Source organism: Dreissena polymorpha, chromosome 8 (genome assembly GCF_020536995.1).
Source record: "Dreissena polymorpha isolate Duluth1 chromosome 8, UMN_Dpol_1.0, whole genome shotgun sequence".
In the NCBI taxonomy this organism is placed as follows: domain Eukaryota; kingdom Metazoa; phylum Mollusca; class Bivalvia; order Myida; family Dreissenidae; genus Dreissena; species Dreissena polymorpha.
This window is the reverse complement of record NC_068362.1, coordinates 94,517,940-94,542,814: the sequence shown is the minus strand read 5'-3', so window position 1 is coordinate 94,542,814 and position 24,875 is coordinate 94,517,940. Positions and strand designations below refer to the sequence as shown.

At 38.6% G+C, this 24,875-nt stretch overlaps 1 protein-coding gene across 2 annotated transcripts in view; it reads right to left on the bottom strand.

The window, feature by feature from the left end:
• The window catches only part of LOC127842811 (titin homolog), a 112,233-nt gene that overhangs the window by 16,013 nt on the left and 71,345 nt on the right, over positions 1-24,875 (bottom strand). For both annotated transcript variants that reach the window (XM_052372558.1, XM_052372557.1), the window contains exons 10-14: positions 20,325-20,376; positions 11,613-11,838; positions 6,415-6,504; positions 5,809-5,987; positions 336-379 (exon numbers count right to left, since the gene is read on the bottom strand). In XM_052372558.1, the coding sequence (XP_052228518.1) occupies positions 336-379; positions 5,809-5,987; positions 6,415-6,504; positions 11,613-11,838; positions 20,325-20,376 (591 nt within the window). The remainder of the gene's footprint in view (positions 1-335; positions 380-5,808; positions 5,988-6,414; positions 6,505-11,612; positions 11,839-20,324; positions 20,377-24,875) is intronic.

The window sequence follows — 24,875 nt, the reverse complement described above, 5'->3', positions numbered from 1 at the left end:
CAACGCTCGGCTGCGGGTGCAGTTTTGAATAAATGAAAGCTTGTCGGAAGAATTTTTTTTAGAGGTCACAGTGGCCTTGACCTTTGACTTAGTGACCCCAAAATGGGTGTGGCGTAGAACTCATCAATGTGAAGCTACATATGAAGTTTCAAAGATGTAGGTGGACGCACTTTGATTTTAGAGCCAGTGTTAAGGTTTTAGCACAACGCGGCTGGTGGACGAGCTGGCTATGACAATACCTCGGGGTTTCTCTGATAACAGCCGAAATCATGAAACAACAGATTTAGACTTAAATAGATAAAACTTAAATTTCTGCCTATAAACAACATCCTCACCTGATATTTCGTAACATGTTTTTTCAAGCATGTTGAATATTTGTCTGAAAAAAAGAAAGAATTCAGCATCACAACACTTCTTGTTAAACAAAACATAATTCGTAAAAACAACTGCTCAATATGTTTTACTATTAAGTTTCAAACAATTATGAAGTTTTGTTACTTTTCTGAAATGTTAGATCTTACAAAAAAAATTAAAGTGGCTTCCAACGTATGGTAGGTTCTTGTTGAGGCGTGGTTTCTTTTTGAGTCATGGTAATAGAGATTGCGTGAAATCATGTGTAAGAACGTTCCCACATGATGCAGTCATTATGGACAAAAAAAATTGACGCAGTCCTCATCGTTCCGCTGATCAAAAATGGGACAAACAAATTGGTCAATATTCTAAATCATCAGAACTCGTTACATTCTTATAAAATATTTCCTCTTATATGTATTGTTCATAGCATTCCTACGTAACACAAATTAATTTGTGAATATTTTCCATACTTCATCGTCTGTTGACATTTTTTCACAAAAAATTAACCTCCCCTGCAATGTCAGTTTTAAGACTATTGATAGTATGCAAATCTGGAAATTAGAACAGCCAATCAGAATTCACGGCTCAACAAGACCTTATTTTCAAGATTTTCTGTTTGACACTATCAACACAATCTATTATTTGTTACTATTATTACAGACAATAAACATTTGAAAAAAGCAACAAATATAAAGACCAAAAATTACTAATTATGTTTATAATGATTCATAGTCATATATTTATAAAATATTTGTGATGTAACAACTTTATGAAAACTACCCATGACTCAACAAGCATATAGAGTAGCAAAAACAACTACTTGCTATATAACTTCTTTCTAGTTTTCTGTACTTACTCCCAAATCCTCTTGTAATTGTACCCATTCCAGTTAATGGTATAATAATCACCCAATTGGTGCAAAAAGGTACCATGTGCCTTCTAATTTCAATGCAACATGTTACCTTTTTGCACCAAGGGGGCAATACACTCTAGTTTCAGGTAATGATCCACTCACTTTACTTTATATAAATAGAGAATAATAGGTTAGTGTTGATTATAGATCAGGTTTATCATGCGAGGCTTAGAAAACAAAAAGCACGAGCCTTGGCGAGTGCTTTTTCGTTTTCGTGCCGAGCATGATAAACCTGATCTATAATCAACACTGACCTATTATTCTATTTATCCCACTTTTTATTCAGTAAACTTTTTTTATTTAAACAAAATAAGTTTTCACGAGTGTTTGTCGTACATTGATAATGACTGTAGTGTAACCAAGGCGAGTGTATTAATCCGCGTTCCAAAAATAACCGCTGATCAAATAATCTTTTTTCAAATCAGAATATCGTTCTGTAACAAAGTGTCGAGGGTTATTTATTACAATTTAAATCATATTGAATTGCAAATCTTAAAGTTTTATGATATCAATATGACACTAAGTTGTTATATACAAGGAACTACATTTGTTTACAACGTAGCCCAACACCACACACAATTCACTTTCTATAACAAACCATCAAGTCGATCACGAGGTGCACAATATTTGCTTCTTTGTTATAATATTGGTTATTTCGTGACGAAATAACAAAGATTACTTGGATTTAAGCTAATTATATACATTTTGAATGTTGAAAGTGGCACCAAAGAATTGTGAGGCAAAGTTGTTCGAACTAGAGAAAGACATTTGCTGGTGAAGTGACTGGGTGGGGCGAACATCAAGATCAACTTGTTCGACGGTAGACAGTGGTTGTCTAGGCTGCATTTCGGCCATAGTTTCGGTGCATGAAGGTGAACAAGAGGAATCTGTTGGATTGTTACATTTACTGGACTGAGCAAGAATGAACACTTTTGCTGCTGTTCAACAGATATGTTGGAATAATTGGTTATGGACTGGACATTTTTTGCCCTGTTATGGCCATGGTTTCAGTGGGTGGAATGTTTGCATTTCGAAGTTTTTTGACCAGGAATTTGCGAACTGAGTGGTTCGTTATTCTCTTGTGCTTGAGAAAGCCGGCGTCTTTTGCCATGGCCTTCAGCATCTGACCTAGCTTGTTGACACCCAATTGTTGACGCAAGAACCACTGGGATGCAGTGTCATTTGTGCGTATTGCCAGGTTGGAAAGATGCTTTGAAGAAAATCAGATGGACACATATCCGAGTACAGCTTGTAAATTAACACAGGATTTCTTGGTCCAGACGATTGTTTTCTACGGTCAAAGGGGAGCAACTCGAACTGATTTCTTCAAAGGGGAGCTACAACAACAGAACCTATTTGCATAGTGTTAAATTTACCTAATACTAGAGGTTTTAATAAAAATAAATGACAAAAAAAAAAACGTTTTTTTGCTACTTTTCTTTGTTTTAAGGTCATTAAGATTGACAAACTTTTGAGTGTTTTTATTATTGATGCACTTGGCAAATACAGGTGACGAGGTGCGTGGGAAAAAGTAGTCCCGGTTCGGCAGTTGATGACGTCATTTCGTGCCATTGATTATAGCCTTGCCGTTGATTATAGATGAAATTTAATCAACGGGGCTTTAATCAACCGAATTCGCTGTAAAAGTGGGATAAAAATAGTTATAAAACAACTCACACCAGTTTATGACATCCACATCAATTTATTGTACTTCAGTACTCACTCGAGTACTCACAGTACAGTACTCACTACAGTATACAGTATTCAATCTAGTTTACAATAATTTCATCGCACAATAGTAAAATTGCTGCTTTTTTGTCGAATATGATGGCTTAAAATAGAATTTTTTCCATCTTGGAATTTAAAAACCAGGAGCAATCATACTTAGATGCCCCCTATACACTGAATTCTCAGATACTCACTCAAGTTTGCAGTACTTTACTATACCGTACTCACTCCAATTTACAGTGCTCTACTATACAGAACTCAATCTAGTTTACACTATTCTATTATACAGTACTCACTCAAGTTTGCAGTACTCTACTATATAGTACTCATTCTACTTGACAGTATTCTACAGAACTTACTCAAGTTTACAGTACTCTCTCCAGTCGGTCTACAGTACTCTATTATAAAGTGCTCACTCCAGTTTGCAGTGCTCTATTATTCAGTACTTCCACAAGTTTGCAGTACTCTACCATACAGTACTCGATCCAGTCCACAGTACTCTATATTATACAGTACTCACTCCAGTTTACAGTAGTGCAGGCCGTCAACTGATTCATATATTCCTATATTTTGGAGAATTTTCCCATATTTTTCAAAACCTCCTATATTTCCTATATTTTCCTATATTTTTGACTTTTTTCCTCTATTTTCCTATATTTCTGACTTTTCCTCTATTTTGTTCTGAAAATCTCCTCTATTATTTTTTAAATACTTATAAGAAGTAATACTGCTGTTAGATATTTTAATTTACAGTGTAAAAAGCTGTCCCTCCTCTTCCAAAGCATCACCATCTTGCAAGAGTGCTGTTGTACACCATTGTGATATCTATATGGACACCTTTGATGAAGGAAAATACAACCATTTAAAAGGTGAGAACAAATCCTAGCAGATAGTTGTAACAGGGATGCTCTTCTGAGGTGATATTTAATGCTCTTCCTGATTATTGAGATGTTTTATTGTCATTTTGCCATGTATACCATAGCATCTTATTCTTGTTTTTATGCCCCCAGATTGAATGATCGGGGGTATATTGTTTTTGGCCTGTCTGTCTGTGTCTTTCAGTCTGTGTGTCTGTCACTACTTAACTTTAACCTTGGTCATATTTTTGGCAATCTTGAAGATAGCAACTTGATATTTGGCATGCATGTGCATCTCATGGAGCTGCACATTTTGAGTGGTGAAAGGTCAAGGTCATCCTTCAAGGTCAAAGGTCAAATATATGGCTTTAAAGCGGCGCAGTAGGGGGCAGTGTGTTTCTAACAAACACATCTCTTGTTAAGATATGTCTTCATGTCCTAAAAATGTTTGATTGAAGAGTGTATAGAAATTTTAATGTGCATAAAATACAGAATTTGTATTATATACCATGATATGATACTACATGTATGTGATTAATGTTTTCGGTTTCAATTATTTCATTATCAATGTTATGTTGCACTCTTATGTTAGGTTGTAAAACTATGTTTAATAATGTTTTGTGTTTTGTTGATTGTTAACTATTTTAATAAAAAAATTCAGGTGTCCACATTGATGACCACAGTGTGTTGCTGCATCAGCATATCTGCCTTGGTGGTGAAGATGAGGGACTGTTTTGTTAAGTAAAACATTACTTTAATGATTATTGACAGAAGACAAGTAAGTAAGAGGTTCTCTACATATCTCTAGAACATTACTTTTTACCATAAAATTCCTATATTTTAACCCTAAACAAGCCCAAACCTCCTATATTTTGATGCAAAGATTCCTTTATTTTTTCCTATATTTTCACCTTAGGTCAGTTGACGGCCTGTGAGTACTCTACAGTACTCATCCCAGTCAACAGTTCTCTATAATACAGAACTCACTCCAGTTTGCCGTTCACTATTTTAAAGTACTCTTTCCAGTCTTTAGTACTCTTTCTACAGTACTCTATTATAGTTTTTACATTACTCACTCCAGTTTGTGGTACTCTATTATAAAGTACTCACTCCAGTTTGCAGTTCTCTATTAAAGATTACTTACTCCAGTTGGTGGAACTTTACTCTACAGGACTAATTCCAGTCTACAGTACATTATACAGTACTCACTCCAGTTAACAGTACTCTATTATGCAGTAATCACTCCAGTTTGCATTACAACAATACTCACTCACTCCAGTTAATGATACTCTACAAGACAGTACTCACTCCAGTTAATGATACTCTACTATACAGTACTCACTCCAGTTTACAGTACTCTATTATGCAGTACTCACTCCAGTTTGCATTACAACAGTACTCATTCACTCCAGTTAATGATACTCTACAAGACAGTACTCAATCAAGTTAATGTTACTCTACTATACTCACTCATGTTTACAGTACTCTACTATACAGTACTCATTCCAGTTTTCAGTACTCTACAAAACAGTACTCACTCCAGTTTGCAGTACTCTTATTATACATAACTCACCCCAGTTTACAGTTCTCTATTATACAGTACTCACTCCAGTTTATGGTACTCTATTATACTGTACTCACTCCAGTTTGCAGTACTCTATAATGTGGTACTCACTTCAGTTTGCAGTACTCTATAATGTGGTACTCACTCCAGTTTGCAATACTCTATAATGTGGTACTCACTCCAGTTTGCAGTACTCTATAATGTGGCCTCCTTGCAGTCCAGGCTCCACTTGCTCACTCTACAATACAGTACTCACTCCAGTTTGCGGTACTCTATACTGTGGTACTCACTCCAGTTTGCGGTTCTCTATACTGTGGTACTCACTCCAGTTTGCGGTACTCTATACTGTAGTACTCACTCCAGTTTGCGGTACTCTATAATGTGGTACTCACTCCAGTTTGCGGTACTCCTTGCAGTCCAGGTTCCACTTCCTCAATATCTCCTCCCGCTCTCTCCCCCAGGCCTCTCTTTCCGTGCAGAACTCTCTTTCCTTGCCCATCAACACGCCCTGCGCCTCCAACCGCATCTCGGTACGAAGCCTGCGCAGGTCTGCATCAGTGTACTTCAGCTCCTGTATAACACAAGGGGATTTGAAAACACAAAATTTTGGGACTATTTTTATTAAAACGCAATTTAAGGGTGTTCAATAATTAGGACGGAAATACAACTTGTTTCCATTTTAAGTTAATAACAAGTGTACTTGTGATAAATATATTAGCTACACTATGGGCAATCCAGGCTTAATGTATAGGTGTTACACGTCTTGCCAGATTAGCATGTGCATTTTCCACATTGAAGGCATTTTGCCTTTAAAAAAAGTTCTAAACAAGATTGCAGTCTCAGTGGAAAGTGTCATCTCTGATTAATCTGTTATGCTATTCCGCACATACATTAATCTGTTTTGCTATTCCGCACACACATTAATCTGTTATGCTATTCCGCACACACATTAAACTCAGTTTTCCCACAGCAATCTAATACATATATGCACCCCCTACCTGGAACAGGTTCTCTTCTGTGCTTTCTTCAACGTCCTGTCCAAACAAGATTCCCATTGGCAATGGTTTGGCTGCAGAATCTGGTTTTGACTGGAATATGTCACAGTAAGTAAGGATGAAATTTACTGGTCAATTACAAGATTTTACTTAAGACATCTTAACTAAAAAAACAAGCAAATTTGTTGAATTGATATCCCCCGCCAATATGCTTCTGGACACAACAGTTTTCTGGACGGATGGACAACGCCCTTTGACTTCAATGTTTGACCTTGACCTTAGCCCCTAGGATTATGGGTGTTGAATGTGAAGCACCCCCAGATGATTGAGAACAATTATGGCAAGTTTCATGGCATGGTAAAGGAATGACTAAATAATGAATAATTCATTAAATTTGTGACATTGGACCTAAAAGTGTGACCTTGTCCTTACCCCCTAGGATAATGGGTGTTGAATCTGAAGCACCCCCAGATAATTGAGAACAACTATGGAAAGTTTCATGGCTCTGGCTCATGTGTTAATGGAGATAAAGCTCTAAGCTTCCATTAAAAAGCATTTTGTCAAGATACAAAGGGCCATAACAACGTTATTAACAGATGGCGTACAATGCCATTTGGCATGCATCATCTTCTTATCCATACCAAGTTTAAATGAAATCCGCCAAAGCTCTTCCAAGATATGGCTCCGGACGGACGTCATAAAAATATCCCTACGCCTATGGCGCAGGTTTAAAAAAACATTCACAAACATAAAAATGTCCAGGTTAATAAGGATGAATTTAATGTAGAGATACAAGATTTTACTAAATACATCTATACTAACCAAATAAAAACAAAATTACAACTTTTGTTAATTCATGGTTCTGATCAGATAATCTTCAGAGTTCAGTAAACAAGTGCAGTGTGACAATCATACCAACTTACTGGCTGACTAACAAGTGCAGCTTGACAAACACACTAACTGGCTGACCAACACACTTCGGTTGTGCGGGTCAAAGTTTTTTTATGTGTTTAAATTCAGACCCAATATTTGGCCCAATTCCAAATGGAAAAAAGTATACATTTTTCGCAAATATTTTCTGAAAATTCCCTATTGAAGGCCCCCCCCCCCCCATTTTTTTGGATCTCATCTCCCACCCAGCTCTATAAGTTGAACCTTAGTAAATATAATACTCAAAAAACTTTATTCTCAATTTTGAAGTATTTGTTATAAAACACCAACATTAATTTCCCAATTTTAGTCAAAACACCTTGGTTTTTCACAAAATCAAAGGGACCTGGACCCATTCCCCAACTGTTGAAACAAGAAACCGTCGGAGACAGGTGATGCTCCCCAAAGTTTTTTTTGTCACAATATTGCACTATATATTCAGATAAAAGGAAACGTCTTGAGGGGCATAACTTTGAACAAAATAATACAATGGATGGTTTAGCAACTTAAGATTTTAAAGGGCCATAACTCTCTAAATAAATCATCTAACCAGAACCCACAAATAACATGCGCATCTCCTCAAGGTAGTTAAGCTTCCCATAAAGCTTCATTGAATTCCAGTCAGTAGGGGAGAAAAAGCCCAGACAAGAATTGCACTATATCTACAGTTTATAGAAAATTTCAAAGGGCCATAACTCTGTGCAAAATCATCCGACCATAACCGGCTGATAATATGCACATCTCCTGTTGGTAGTGAAGCTTCCCATAAAGTTTCGTTGAATTCCCGTAATAAGTTGAACTTCCACCACTCAAAATGTGCAGCTTCATGAGAATGCCGCTTTGAATATTTTTTTTTACCTTTGACCTTGAAGGATGACCTTGACCTTGAACTTCCACCACTCAAAATGTGCAGCTTCATGAGATACACATGCATGCCAAATATCAAGTTGCTATCTTCAATATTGAAAAAGTTATGGCCAATATTAAAGTTTTCGGACGGACAGACACCATATATTTGACATTTGACCTTGAAGGATGACCTTGACCTTCACCACTTAAAATGTTCAGCTCCATGAGATACACATGCATGCCAAATATCAAGTTGCTATCTTCAATAGTGAAAAAGTTATGGCCAACGTTAAAGGTTTTTTTCGGACGGACAGACTGACATACACACATACTGACTGACGGACAGTTCAACTACTATATACTATATCGGGGGCATCAAAAAGAATTCTAACATAAAATAATATCTTTTTTCTATCTACCAATAGTTAACATATGGATATAACACAAGTGACTGTTCTGATTTTATGGTATAATGTCTTTGTTTTTGGTCAGTCACCTAATATATAGACAACAAAGAAATACATGAATACATGTAGAAGTTATATAGTATATGTAAACTAGAAGATGAATATATGTATTTATACATTTTGTAAAGAAATGTGACAATAAATAAGATTTTCAAACCTTTACCAATTAATATAACTGAATTTAATTATTTTGGCAAGCAAGAAAATTACAGATAAAAACTGACTTAAGTTATTAGGCGAAAACCTTTTTTTTTATTCAAGTAACATTGACATTCACTGGCCAAATATGCAATCACACCCTAGGCCCCATGTTTACAAAAATAAAATACAGGGCAAAATCGGTACAGAGAGCAAATTTTCTGAAAGCTGATGAAGCTATAACAAATATATTAATTTTGTTTTCAAACGAATTATCAACTACCCCATGTCAATAACAAGAGGCCCATGAGGGCCTGAATTGCTCTACTGTGCACTGTGCACGTTTGGAAAGAATAAGATGGAAACTGTGTACTTAATCGCGCAAACGAGGAGAATTTTATCAAATTCAAGGGGAGATTATTGTGTGCTTATTTCTCCGATACTGCTCATATTAAATAGGGTTCAAGTCCTCAATGATATAAAGATACTGTGCAAATTTGGAAAAAATAGGATGAAAACTGTGGAATTAATTGCGTAAACAAGCGGGATTTCAAAATTTTCTCATATTCAAGGGGTAGTCATTCTGGACTTATTGCTTCGATATTGCTCTTTTTAAACAAGGGCTGTTTGTAAAACATGCATGCCCCCCATATAGGCTGTCAGTTGTAGTGGCAGCCATTGAGTGAATACATTTTGTCACTGTGACCTTGACCTTTGACCTAGTGACCTAAAAATCAATAGGGGTCATCTGCTAGTCATAATGACTGTTCCTATGAAGTTTCATGATCCCAGGCCTTATTATTCTTGATTTATCATCAGGAAACCATTTTACTGTTTTGAGTCACTGTGACCTAGACCTTTGACCTAGTGACCTGAAAATCAATAGGGGTCATCTGCCAGTCATGATCAATGTTCCTATTAAGTTTCATGATCCCAGGCGTAAGCATTCTTGAGTTATCATCCGGAAACCATTTTACTGTTTCGTGTCACTGTGACCTTGACCTTTGACCTAGTGACCTGAAAATCAATAGGGGTCATCTGCCAGTCATGATCAATGTTCCTATTAAGTTTCATGATCCCAGGCGTAAGCATTCTTTAGTTATCATCCGGAAACTATTTTTCTGTTTCGAGTCACTGTGACCTTGTCCTTTGACCTAGTGACCTAAAAATCAATAGGGATCATCTGCCAGTCATGATCAATGTACCTATGAAGTTTCATGATCTTAGGTGTAAGCATTCTTGAGTTATCATCCAGAAACCATTTTACTGTTTAGCCTCACTGTGACCTTGACCTTTGACCTAGTGACCTGAAAATCAGTAGGGGTAATCTGCCAGTTATGATCAATGTACCTATGAAGTTTCATGATCCTAGGCCTAAACATTCTTGAGTTATCATCCGGAAACCATCTGGTGTACGGACCGACCGACCGACATGTGCAAAACAATATACCCCCTCTTCTTCGAAGGGGGGCATAAAAAGGGTTTGAGTCCTCATGGATACAAAGACACTGTGCAAGTCTGCCAAGAATTGGATGAAAATTATGGACTTTATCACATAAAAAAAACTGAATTTTCATTTTTTTCTCAAATTCAAGGGGAGATAATTCTGGACTTATAACTCCGATATTGCTCATTTTCAATAGGGTTTGACTCATCATTCAGATTAAGACACTGTGCAAGTTGGGAAATGATTGGATGAAAACTGTGGACTTTATTGCATAAGCAAGCCTTATTTCACAATTTTCTCAAATTAAAGGGGAGATAATTCTGGACTTTTTACTCGGATGTAACCCATTTTCAATAGGGTTTGAGTCCTCATTAATATAATGACACTGAAAAAGTTTGAAAAGAATCGGATGAAAACTGTGGACTTTATCGCGTAAACAAGAAAAAGTCTAACGCACGCATGAACGGACGACGGAAACCACGTCATTACATAAGCTCTTCAGGCCTTTGGCCAATAAAGCTAAAAACTCATCAGATTTATATTGATCTTAAAATTGACCCTGGGCATTCAAATCCATACATTTACAAGCAAATTTATTGAATTGATATCCCCCGCCAATATGCTTCTGGACACAAAAGTGTTATATTTGACACTCAGCTAAAAAGCCTTTTTTTTTTAAATACAAAGGGCCATAACTCCCTTATTAACAGATGGTGTACAATGCCATTTGGCGTGCATCATCCTCGTATCCATATATATACATGTACTCATACCAAGTTTAAATGAAATCCGCCAAAGCACTTCCAAGATATGGCTCCGGACACAAAAGTGCCGGACGGATGGAAAGACGGACTGAGGGAAGGACGGACAACGCCAAAACAATATCCCTCCGCCTATGGCGGGGGATAATAATAACAAAGTTCTGTGAATATGTGGCCAGCTAGATATACAAACTACTAATCTCATCCATAGAACTTGTCACAAATGTAGCTATGCAATGAAAATACCCCTAAAACTATTTGTTACCCATGTTGAATGGCATATAACTCTGGAACGTTTGGATCTCAGGGGATAAAGTGCCTTGTACACCTTCACTTCACAGGGATGACATATTTGAAGTTTTTATTTAAAATGTAATAACTTTGAGAAATGTGGAGATAATGCGGCTTTGCCCCACAAACTTCTAAAATGTATACAGACTGACAAAGAGACCAATTACAACAACAACTTATAAAGGTAAAAACTTTCACTAAAGGTTTTGTGGACTCATTAGCGGACAGTGTAGCTCCTAACCAGTTTGCACAGGTGCGCAGGCTGGTCTAGAGCTAGGCTGACCGCATACTGCTCGGTTTGCAGTCTGTACTCCATACCTCCTTCCCCGGGCTGTATGCCAGAATGAGATCCACAGGGTTGGGAGTCTGTGCTGGTTCTAGCTTCTTCACTGGAGGCTGGTTGCCTTGATTCCTTGCTGTGCCCACCTGGGGGTTTGGATTGGTGGGCGTCCCCCGGTTGCTATTGGCCGCGTGCACACCCATCAATGACTGGCGCCGTTTCTTGGGAGGTGTTCCCAGCAGTAACAAGGTCTCATCCAGACCACTGTCATGTTTTGTTGCAATAATTATTGTGTACATTAACAGGGATGTTGTAAAAACCTAAGCTGACCTTACTACATAATTATAATAATCATCCAATGCGATGTTGTGTTTTGTAACAATAAGCCTTGCTCTGAAAACACTGGGCTTAATGCTAACTAAAGCTTTGTCACAGACGTAACGAGTACCCCCACATGCCGCATTGACACAGAATATTTTGCATGTTGTCTTCACAAAAAACAGCAGACACCATGCTTAATGTTTAAAACACACTTTGTGACCCCGTGACCTAGTTTTTGACCCTGCATGGCCCATGTTCGAACTTGACCTACACATCATCTAGATACAACTTCTGACCAAGTGTGGTGAAGTTTGGATGAAAACAAATTTTTCTAGTAAAATTCATTTTAATTAGTAATTACTTACCTGCTATCATATTGCTACTCACTCCGAAGGATCGTAATTCATCCGGAAACTTTCTGTCCAAAGAATCCCACACTTTTCATAAACCCGTCGGTCAGGTCAGAACGGTCACATAATGCCGTGTAGCCGTATAACCAAAACGGGATATTACCCAGAATCACTCTTATTCCAATAAACAATATGAAAATATTAGACGAAGAGCGGGGTGGGAGTTGGGACTTACCGATAGCAGGTAAGTAATTACTAATTAAAATGAATTTTACTAGAAAAATTTGTTTTAATAGCTTAACTACGTTACCTGCTATCATATTGCTGACTTTGCAGCTGCGGCGGGAAGGTTCGCGAAAATCTCACCATCACAGCAGAACCCATATCTCGGGTTCTCAGCTAATCTTCGTTATTACGGTATTAACTTAATTCACGGATAAGCGTAATATACCTATGCCGTAGAAGATACTACCGTTTGTGCAACCACAAGGGGGCCCAACAAATACAAGTTGTCCTGTTGGCACTCCAGAGAATGAAGATAAAAAGATGAAAAAGTGGTCTGATTCCTCCAGAAAGCAGCTTGAAGCACGTCAGAGAGTGGGGTATGATTAATATACGCCCACAAAGCCGACATTGCTCGTAATTCATGCGGTCTAATCTTAAAAAGGGATGAATCCCTTGAAGAAAGAGAAGAGTAAGCCCTTTTTATAGTCGAGGCTACCCAACGGGAAATAGAAGCCGCAGACACATCGCCTCCCCCTTTTAAGGGAATGAAGAGTCTCTTGCGAGAACCTCGAATAGACTTAACTCTACTAAGATAGAACTTCAAAGGCCTGACAGGGCAGAGGAGTCTATCTTCATCTTCATTTCCACAAGTTCTAGAAAGACTTGGGACCTTGAAGGGTTTAGAAACCATTGAGGGGAGTTGATTTTTAGCAAGGAATCCTGGCTGACACAACAAAGTGACAGAGCCATCGGAGGAATCAAAACGAAGATAGCATTTTTCGATAGAAAGAGCATGAATTTCACTTCTATGTTTGGATGAAGCCATGGTAAGAAGGAAAACGGTCTTCCAGGTTAGGAACTGTAAAGAAGCCTGATTAAGGGGTTCTTAGGGAGCTTTAATAAGCGATCCAAGAACACAAGCCAAATCCCATTTGGGGGTAAGAGAACGAGACACAGGACGTTTAAGTTCCATGGCTCGGATCAGTTCCGAAATGGCTGGGTCAGCACAGACTTGTGATGACTTACGAAAAGCCAAGGTATGCAAAAGCACAGATCTGTATCCTTTGATGGAGCTAAGAGAAAGTTTCTTATCATCAAAGAGATAGATTATAAAATCCGCTATGCGTCTAGCAGAGGGATTGAGGGGATCAATTTTCCCTCGAACACACCATATAGAGAAGAGTTTCCAGCGAGCATCATAGACTGCTCTGGTGGACTTTCTCCTTGCAGAGGCAACGAGCGTTGAAGCCCTGACAGAAAAGCGTTTCTTCTGCAGGGATTGCCTGTTAACGGCCAGACGTGTAAGTGGAACATGTCTGGATCCACGTGAAGTCTGCCTCTCTGAGATAGGAGATCTGACCTGTGCGGGAGTTCCCTGGGAAATTCGCACAGGAGACCGAGAAGGTCGTTGAACCAGGATCTCCTGGGCCACCAAGGGGCTATCAGGAGGATCCGGCAAGAGCTCACACTGATTTTCCCTAAGATTTGGGGAATTAGAATGGGTGGGGGATAGGCGTAAGCGTCCAGTTAATCCCAATCGAACGAAAGCGCGTCTACCGCCCACGCTGCTGGTTTGTACACTGGACTCACATACAGAGGAAGTCTGTGGTTGTCTCTGGTCGCAAACAGGTCGACCAGTGGATAACCGAATGTGAGGAATATCTGGTTGGCCACTTCCTGATGAAGTGTCCACTCTGATGGAAGTAACTGGTGTTTGCGAGACAAACCGTCTGCCAGGGCGTTGAGACGACCTGGTATGTGTTTGGACAAGAGAGAGACGTTGAGGCTCTTGCAAAGAACAAGTAAGTTCATTGTTTCCAGATACAGGGAGTGAGAGTGTGTACCGCCCTGTTTCTGGATGTAAGCCACGACTGATGTGTTGTCTGTCGATACCACCACACAGGAGTCCCGAAGATGTGATTGGAATTGAGAAACAGCTAGAAAGACTGCTCGCATTTCGAGATTGTTTATGTGCAGGAGAGACTCCTGAGGAGACCACAATCCTGATAATGTCAGACTGCGGGGTTCCAGGTGAGCACCCCAACCTTCCATGCTCGCATCCGTTATGAGATGTAAAGAAGGTTGCGGGGGAAGAAGCGGTACTCCTGCCAACAGGGTCTCCTCGTCTAGCCACCATTGAAGGTGGGGGACTAAGGACGGAAGGATGGGAATCTGTGTTAGCAGATTGTCTGGAGACCATTTCCATCGAGCTGAGAGATAGTGCTGAAGAGGACGTAGGAAGAGACGTCCCAACTGCACGAAGTCTGCTACAGAGCTCAGGATACCGTTGAGTGAGAGGAAATCTTGAGCTGTGATATGAGATTGGGACAGCACCCATCTGACCTTCAAAAGGAGGTCTGATACACGTTGCGGTGAGACCCTGACCCGATTGATGTGGGTCAGAAAATTCATTCCCACGAATATGAAATCCTGAGAGGGAATGAGGTCTGACTTGGCTACATTGAGAAGGAGTCCTAAAGAGAGGAGCTCCTTCCAAGAGAACTCTAGGTGTAGCAGAAGCAGTCGACAATCGAGCTGGTGTAAGAGCCAATCGTCGAAATACTGAAGCCGTTGAACCCCGTGTAATCGGAGGTGTGCGCCCACTGCGGCCATGAGTTTGGTGAAAACTCGTGGAGCTGTGGCCAATCCAAAGGGCATCGCCCGAAACTGGTAGACCTGGCCTCGAAAGGTAGTTGGGATGGATAGGAACATGGAAGAATGCATCTTCCAGGTCCAAGGAAACCCCCCAGTGCATGGGTTTGATGGAGCGCCAAATGAAGGCAGGAGTCTCCATCTTGAAAGTAGGTTTGACTAGAAACGTGTTGAACACTTTTAAGTCTATGACTGGTCTCCAGGAGCCGCTTTTCTTTTGAACAAGGAAAAGGCGACTGTAAAATCCTGGAGAACAAGGGTCGTGAACCCTTTCTACCGCCTGTTTTTCCAGGAGTCTGAGAATGGAGTCTGGAAGTTGTGGATGCGGAGATACCAGATCTAGAGTGGGGGCCTTTTTTCGAATTGAAAAGTGAGGCCTTGTGTGACAAGAGAATGAACCCACGCGTCCGAAGTTATTTGGAGCCATCGATTTGCGAAGTGCATAAGTCTGGCCCCGACTGGTACCTCCGGCATCGGAGGTTGTGGCGGTAGAAAGGGGTATGACCAAGGGCTGACCTTTTGGAGGTCCACCCTTGCCGGAAGAAGGATTAAATGACTTCTTGTCCGCATTGGGTTTGCCCTTACTCCAATTTTGGTTTACAGAAGGCTTCCGATAGGAAGATGTTCTGTTCTGAAAAGGAGGCCTATTTGTGGGCTGACGTGGAGCAGACGGACGCTTAGTAGGAAAACTGTCCCTTTTAGCGTTCTTGGCCGGTGGGGCTCCTGGGTGCTTAGAAGCAGGGCGCTTAAAAACCACAGGGCGCTGGCCAGAGTTGCTCCTAGCTAAGGAGGCATGTATCTGATCTTCACGATAAGCAGTAAGTGCCGACTGCATCCTCCCTCCGAAAAGAGAATCTGCTGTTAGTGGAGCAGTTCGAAGGGAGTTAATGCCTGTTTCCAAAAGGAAATTATTGGGCAAGGAAGAGAGGATGAGGTCTCTCCGAAGCCTTAACATCTCAGACATAGACGACGCAGCATTGTGAGATAAACACTGCGTAGTACGTGAAAGATGTATCAACAAGGCACGGAGCTCCTCTGGGATTGAATCAGAGAGCTCCCAAACCAAGTCTAAGGCTGTGGCTGCCATGAGATCTAGCTGGTTAGCCAGACCTATGGAACGGCGTTCTCTCAGCTCCCAATTTTCCAACAGGGAAAGAGGGACTGCTGTATGGGTAGATGATGAAGGCATTGTAAGTGACAGCTTACTAATGTCAGCATCAGGAACCGGAAGTTTGGAAAGGTCCAAACCGGTAGAAGGGTCGGGTACCGGGGCCTTATAACTTTTCCCGCCATCCATCTGTTTAGGCTCCGTCAGCTCCTTAGGGGCTTTCCATGGATATGGAGAAGGCTTATTGGCTGGCTCAAGTGACTGGAAAACAGCCATTGTGGAAGAGCCAATAGGAAGGCGGAGATCCACTCGGGAAGTCGCCTTACTTATCCTGCCTGGCTCTCGTCTGTGGGCTACCTGTTCTGTAACGGTAACCGCAGATCCTGTGAGAGACAAGGAAGGGCGGGGGCAGAAGTCCTCATCTAAGGTATTGAACATTAGTTCGTAAACCTGATTGATGGAGGCCAAATAATAAAGTTCGGCCTCATTAGACTCCGAACCCGCCTCAATCGAACCGTCTGCGGGAGCATTGGATTGATTGAAACCGGTGGATACAGAAGTAGGAATACTAGATTCATTCGCTTCTATCATGAGAGAATCGTTTTCCGGCACCATCAAAGATATAGCTGTTGAGTTAGGTCTATCAGAGATCAAGTCAGCAGACTCACTTTGAATTCCAGCGATCGCTGGTAAAGGATCAGTCAAAAAAGGGACAAAGATTCCCGGCGACTGTTGGATCCAAAAAGTATTGGGATTTGATGGTGTAGCGGCAGCCCAGGGTATACTTCTATGCAATGTGCAAGAGACCCGTGGGGCTGAAAACGCAGCCGAAGTGGTTAGATTAACCCCTGTACCTTGAGCCTGATATGTATGCAAACTAGTGTTTGAATACAAATTATGCTCAGTGGTTGTAGGAACGGCTGAAGTGTGTTGAGGCCAAAATAGAGGCTGACACACGTGGAAGGGTGTCAATAGATTCCTCAGAGAAGGATCGACTAGGGAACCTAGGAGTCCGAGAGCGCCTAATAGAGAAAGGTCTTTGTCCCTTATCCCCGCGATGCCGAGACACTGTTCGGCGGCGCTGGGAATGATGTTTCCTGATCGAACGTCTCCCAGAGCGCTGGCGTGATCGCTCTTTATGAGGCAATCTCCGCCGAGAAACACTCGGTGAGCGTGAACGACGTCCCCTCCGATAATGATGAGGGCTAGTTGAAGTAGACGATGAGTCATACGACGACGAGCCCGAGGTGGAGGAGTAGCCGGAAACATCAGACACTACGCGTTTACGTTTGTGACTCACAGTAGAAACGCGGCTGCGTCTACCTTTGTGGAGTACTGACAAGGTAGTGTCAACATCTACGGTGACCGGAACGGTCTGTGGCACAGACCGGTACCCGGTGACCGGATCGGTCATTACATGACCAGTGACTGGACCGGTCAATGACCGGTGACCGGTTGACCGTACCGGTCATAGCATGACCGGTGACCGGACCGGTCAATGACCAGTTGACCGGGGACCGGACATAGCATGACCGGTGACTGGACCGGTCAGTGACCGGTGACGACACCGGTCATAGCATGACCGGTGACCGGACCGGTCAATGTTGACCGGTGAAGTCTCCGGACCGGTCAACTGGTCGTTCCCAATGAACGGACCGGGCAAATTTTGTCAGGTGTCGTCACCGGGCAAGGACCGATGCATGGCATCTCCTGATGGCATATGGTCAAGATCGTGTGGTTAAAAGTCCCGACAAACGGAACTTTCCCTACTTTGATCTGAACTATGCATGTTGCGTCTACGACTCTTGAAAGGTCGACGCTTGATGGCCCAGGTATCTGCAGACCAATGCTCACAGAAAGGGCAGCAGTTATCCTGGGTACATCCGGCACACGACAGGCAGCTACCATGGTTGTCCCATGCTGCCCTTATGTGTCCACATGAGCCACATGTTTGAGGCATATTTTGCCTTGAACAAACAAACAAAAACACAAAACAATACAGAAATAAACGGATATATATACGGAGAATGTTTTAACACAATACAAAAACTTCTCTATTCTGTTAAACAGAAAAATCCAGCGAAACAGAAGCAACAATTAAGTAAATAACAAAAATGTCGGCCTTTGTATAACGCATTTGGAATAAGAGTGATTCTGGGTAATATCCCGTTTTGGTTATACGGCTACACGGCACTATGTGACCGTTCTGACCTGACCGACGGGTTTATGAAAAGTGTGGGATTCTTCGGACAGAAAGTTTCCGGATGAATTATGATCCTTCCGAGTGAGTAGCAATATGATAGCAGGTAACATAATTAAGCTATTAAAACTACTTGAACAAGCAAATTCGTTGAGTTGATATCCCCTGCCAATATGCTTCTGGACACTTTCAATGAAATCCGCCAAAGCACTTTCAAGATATGGCTCTGGACACACAAAAAAGCATTTTTTCAAGGTACAAAGGGCCATAACTCTGTTATTATCAGATGGTGTACAATGCCATTTGGTGTGCATCATCCTATTATCCATATATATACTCATACCAAGTTTCAATGAAATCCGCCAAAGCACTTCCAAGATATGGCTCCGGACGGACAAACGGAAAGACGGACGGACGGAAAGTCGGAGGGAAGGACAACGCCAAAACAATATCCCTCCGCCTATGGCGGGAGATAATTAGAGAGCAGACACCATGCTGAATGTGTAAAACCTACTAAGTGACCCAGTGACCTAGTTTTTGACCCGGCATGACCCATATTCGAACTTGACCTAGACATCATCTAGATACAACTTCTGACCAAGTTTGGTGAAGATCTGATGAAAACTACTTGAATTAGAGAGTGGACACCATGCTCAATGTTTAAAATGCACTAAATGACCCCGTGACCTAGTTTTTGACCTGCCATGACCCATGTTCGAACTTGGCCTAGACATCATCTAGATACAACTTCTGACTAAGTTTGGTGAAGCTCTGATGAAAACTACTTGAATTAGAGAGCGGACAACATGCTGAATGTTTAAAACGCACTAAGTGATCCCGTGACCTAGTTTTTTACTCGGCAATATTTGAACTTGGCCTAGACATCATGTAGATACAACTTCTGACCAAGTTTGGTGAAGATCGGATGAAAACTACATGAATTAGAGAGCTGACACGGACCAACCAACAGACAGACCAACCGACAGACAAGCTCACTCCTATATCCCCCCCTAAACTTTGTTTAGTGGGGGTATAATGAGTTAAGTGTCATCCCAAATTAACCTGTCCAGTTCGCAAATCAGGGACAACACTTTCCACTTTTATGTTATTTTTGGTTTAAAGGAAGTCACTTCTTAGAGAAAAAAAATTTGGGCAGAAAGTGTTGTGCCAGACCAGCCTGTGTGATCTGCAACAATTATTTAATTATACAAAAACTGATCAAGTTTGGTGAACATCGGATAAAAATAACTTGAATTACAGAGTGGACACTGAATACGGACCGACCGACAAGCTCACTCCTATATACACCCCTAAACTTCTTTTGTGGGGGTATAAATACAAAATACGGGTCTTCATTTTGGAATTAAAAAAACGAGCACTACCCACAACTATTATTTTATTAAATATATTTCCACTGACTATAGTGCACAAGTTTGGCAATGCACACCACTTGAGAAATACCATAGTTTTGATTGTATTATAACATGTTAAAAAAAAATAACCAAATGAAAATGATAACAATTAAAATTGCAATATCCACAAAATAACAAATTGTCATTCCAAATAAAACAACTTACCAGTTTGATTGGTGCATAATATAACTGAGTTGGTCTCTTGAAAAAACGTGCTTAATGTATATGTGTGAAGTGTCTGCCCAGCACGTGCAGTCAGCACAGGATAATCAAGGAAGACTTTTACTTTTAACTAAAGACTCTTCTAAATGAAAATTCAGTCTAAGAAGAAAGTGTAGTCCCTGATTATACTGTGCTGACTGCACTGGTTTATCTGGGAAGATACATTACACGCATGCATTAAGCCTGGTTGTCAGAGCGTGGCTCAGTTTTAGACACATTTAAAATACATGAACCATTGAGATCTCACAACTTCTTCTTACTATTCTTTCACTTTTTCCAACTGAGAGGCTCGAATGCTGATTCTTCTTGGATCTAAACATCAAACATAAGACTGCTTTAATAAGTATTGGCATTAAAACATACATTCACAGTGATTTTTTTGCCAAATAATACAGCCTCTTACAGGCTGTTTCCCAAAGGCAAAAAGTAACATTTTCCCTAAATATCTGACCAAAATTTCCCAAAAAAGGATGCTAAACTTTTCCAATAAACTAAATAAGTGGTTTATTTTGTAGCACTTTATAAAATGAATTGAAAAAAATGCAGTTAAACCTGCACTTATATACAATTGAAATACTATAAGTTCAGTTGAATTATCCTAAGGGATATTAAATTATTATAACTCTCTGATTATACTCCTTTAATTGACGTTTCTGCATTATGCCTTTTTTCAAAACAATGGAAATTATATGTTAACATGTTTACATCTTGTGACTGCACAATTTAAATAACAAAGAAAATGTTTTTAAACGTCAAATGACGTTGTACATGATGACGTCATAACTGACGTTATATACATGTAAAATGGCGACAAAAAATGTAAAAATTCGCCAAAAATGAAATGACTTTAAACACTTACATATTTTGTCTCAATCTTACGTCAAATGTGTGCTTTATATATTTAATAAATTGATATTTTACAATACAATAATCATCATCATATTTAATTATAATTTACGTAAACTTGTTATCAAAAATTAAATAGGTTAAACTTATTTAATGAATTTAATTATTTCTATCCATATCTACGTAAAATATTATAATGATATTTGATTAAATAATCATATATTCTTGCTATTCTATCATATGCACATTATGGATAAGATAAATTGCATAAAGTACTATTATTTTTACATTCATTTATGTTGATGATTAATAAAAATGTTTTTTACATATATTCTTTACTAGATAGTTTCCTGTAGCAGGACATCAAGTTGATTTTTTGTATTAAGTCCATTTGGTGATTGTGTTTCAAACTTCTTTATGAATTCCAATTCCTTAATAAGTCTGTAATAACGGGAACTGTCTCTTATTTTTGATAGCACTGATACACCCATGTCCTGCACTCTGTGGCCAGCACCATTGAAATGTTGTGAGATTGGTTTAAAATCTTTGTAGCCGCACGTCAGCCTTCTGTTCTTTGGCACCTTCCTTTAACGATCTGCTTGTCTCTCCGAAGTATACCATCTTTTGGCATTTGATACAAAATATACCGTACACCAAGTTATAAATGTAACAGTTCTGTTTTATTGCTTCATTTGGAATTTCACTTTTTGGGTTGTTATGAAAACCTCTTTTCAACATTTTACAGACTATACAATAAGTCTTGCATGATTTTGGTATTTGTTGAAACCGCTTGTTTATTTCTTTATTTGTTTCTCCATGAACTAAAATGTCACCAATATTCCTATCTCATCTGTATGCGACTATTGGTACCTCTGGGAATACATTTTTCATTCTGTCTGATTTATATTGTTTGTCGGTATGTTTTCGAATTATTGAGTGGATATTTGGAAGGTTGTTGGAATAAGTTATAGCTAGTGGTTCTCTCTTGTTGGCTGTTTTATTTGTTTCTTTTTTCTTAAGTAAGTCTTTCCTATTTAAATTATCAACTCTGGATAATTCATGGTTTACAAATTTATTTGGATATCCTCTTTTCTGTAGATTTTGTTTTAGTTCTTTTTTTCGATGTCGGTATTTGTTTTCGTCAGAACATATTCTTTTTAAACGTATTCCTAGTCCATAGGGTATTGCCTTTTTCACATTTGTTGGATGGTCTGAGTCATATTGGACAAATTGATGTTTATCGGTTGGTTTTGAGAATAAATCCGTTGTTATTTTATTATAGACTTCTTAGACACAAAAATTCAACTAGAAGATAATAAAATAACAACGGACTTATTCTGAAAACCAACCGATAAACATCAATTTGTCCAATATGACTCAGACCATCAAACAAATGTGAAAAAAGCAATACCCTATGGACTAGGAATACGTTTAAAAAGAATATGTTCTGATGAAAACAAATACCGACATCGAAAAAAAGAACTAAAACAAAATCTACAGAAAAGAGGATATCCAAATAAATTTGTAAACCATGAATTATCCAGAGTTGATAATTTAAATAGGAAAGACTTACTTAAGAAGAAAGAAACAAATAAAACAGCCAACAAGAGAGTACCAGTAGCTATAACTTATTCCAACAACCTTCCAAATATCCACTCAATAATTCGAAAAAACATACCAACAAACTATATAAATCAGACAGAATGAAAAATGTATTCCCAGAGGTACCAATAGTTGCATACAGACGAGATCGGTGACATTTTAGTTCATGGAAAAACAAATTAAGAAATAAACAAGTGGTTTCAACAAATACCAAAATCATGCAAGACTAATTGTATAGTCTGTAAAATGTTGAAAAGAGGTTTTCATAACAACCCAAAAAGTGAAATTCCAAATGAAGCAATAAAACAGAACTGTCACATTTATAACTTGGTGTATGGTATATTTTGCATCAAATGCCAAAAGATGGTATACGTCGGAGAGACAAGCAGATCGTTAAAGGAAGGTGCCAAAGAACACGAGGCTGACGTGCGGCTACGAAGAGATAAACCAATCTCACAACATTTCAATGGTGCTGGCCACAGAGTGCAGGACATGGGTGTATCAGTGCTATCACATATAAGAGACAGTTCCCGTTATTACAGACTTATTAAGGAATTGGAATTCTTAAAGAAGTTTGAAACACAATCACCAAATGGACTTAATACAAAAAATCATTTTGATGTCCTGCTACGGAGAACTATCTAGTAAAGAATATATGTAAAAACATTTTTATTAATCATCAACATAAATGAATGTAAAAATAATAGTACTTTATGCAATTTATCTTATCCATAATGTGTATATGATAGAATAGCAAGAATATATGATTATTTAATCAAATATCATTATAATAATATTATATTTTACGTAGATATGGATAGAAATAATTAAAATTCATTAAATAAGTTTAACCTATTTAATTTTTGATAACAAGTTTACGTAAATTATAATTATATATGATGATTATTATTTTATTACTCAGTTTTGTATCCAGTAGGGATAAATATAAATTTAAACAGAACAAGTTCCACTCTTTTCTGATATATTTCGCCTAAAAAGGCTTTTTCAAAGTTTGTTTTAACAAATTAACTACATTTTCTTTCCATTTCTCAACACATTCATTTGTGTTGAGAAATAGAAAGAAAATGTAGTTAATTTGTTAAAACAAACTTTGAAAAAGCCTATTTAGGCGGATTATTTTATTGTAAAATATCAATTTATTAAATATATAAAGTACACATTTGACATAAGATTTAGACAAAATATGTAAGTGTTTAAAGTCATTTCATTTTTGGCAAATTTTTACATTTTTTGGCGCCATTTTATATAACGTCAGTTATGACGTTATTATGTACAACATCATTTGACGTTTAAAAACATTTTCTTTGTTATTTAAATTGTGCAGTCAAAAGACGTAAACATGTTGTTAACATATAATTTCCATTGTTTTGATAAAGGCATTATGCCAAAACGTCAATTAAAGGAGTATAATCAGAGAATTGAAATACTGTTATTTATCACCGTATTAATGTTTAATTATTCCCATTTCCATTGTTTATCAAGCCATTTTTCCCAATCCAAAAGGCACATGCTGTAAAATATATAGAGGACATTTGTTCGATTCGGTGGATTATCGATTTTAAATCATGAGTGATCATAGAAAATAATATTTTCACAAGTGGCCCATATATATTTTATATGATCACGAGTGAATTAAAATCGATAATCCACCGAACCCAACAAATTTTCTTTTTATTTTATGCTTTATTTCACAGTTTATATACATTGTTAAAGAGTTTAACTAAAGAATTTCGTTGGGAAAATGACGTCATTTCGTCAAAAAAATGACTTCATTTAACATAAACAGTGAAAATTATCGATAATTTTCACTGATAGTTTTCATTGTTTGAAACAGTGAAATTATCAGTTTTAATTCACTGATATTTCTCTATAAACCACCGGAAAGCATAAAATAAATAGTTTGCTGATTCAACAAATGAATAAAAATTTACAGTTTGGAACAGTTCAAAAAAAAATTAAAAGCAGATGAGAATATTTTGCACTGTTGCTCTGAGGCCATAAGGCCTCTACACTGTGGGAAAATAATTTAACTGTTCCAAAATACCAATGAAATATCTGTTTAATTACCAAAAATGAATAGAATACCATTTTGTATGTTAATATACCACAAGCAAATTATTTGAACTAATACCAACCGCCAAATAAAGTTTGTTAATGGATGGGTGCAAATCATTTGCTATACATGTATATTATAATCCTAAAATATATATTTAGTAAAGGAATTGTTTTTATGCCTTGCAACTCCTCATTGATATCTATTCACTCATACAGTTTATATTGAAATCTTGTAGCGTATCTGAGATTTAGCCATGAACATTTTCACATTCAAAAACAACAAAGGG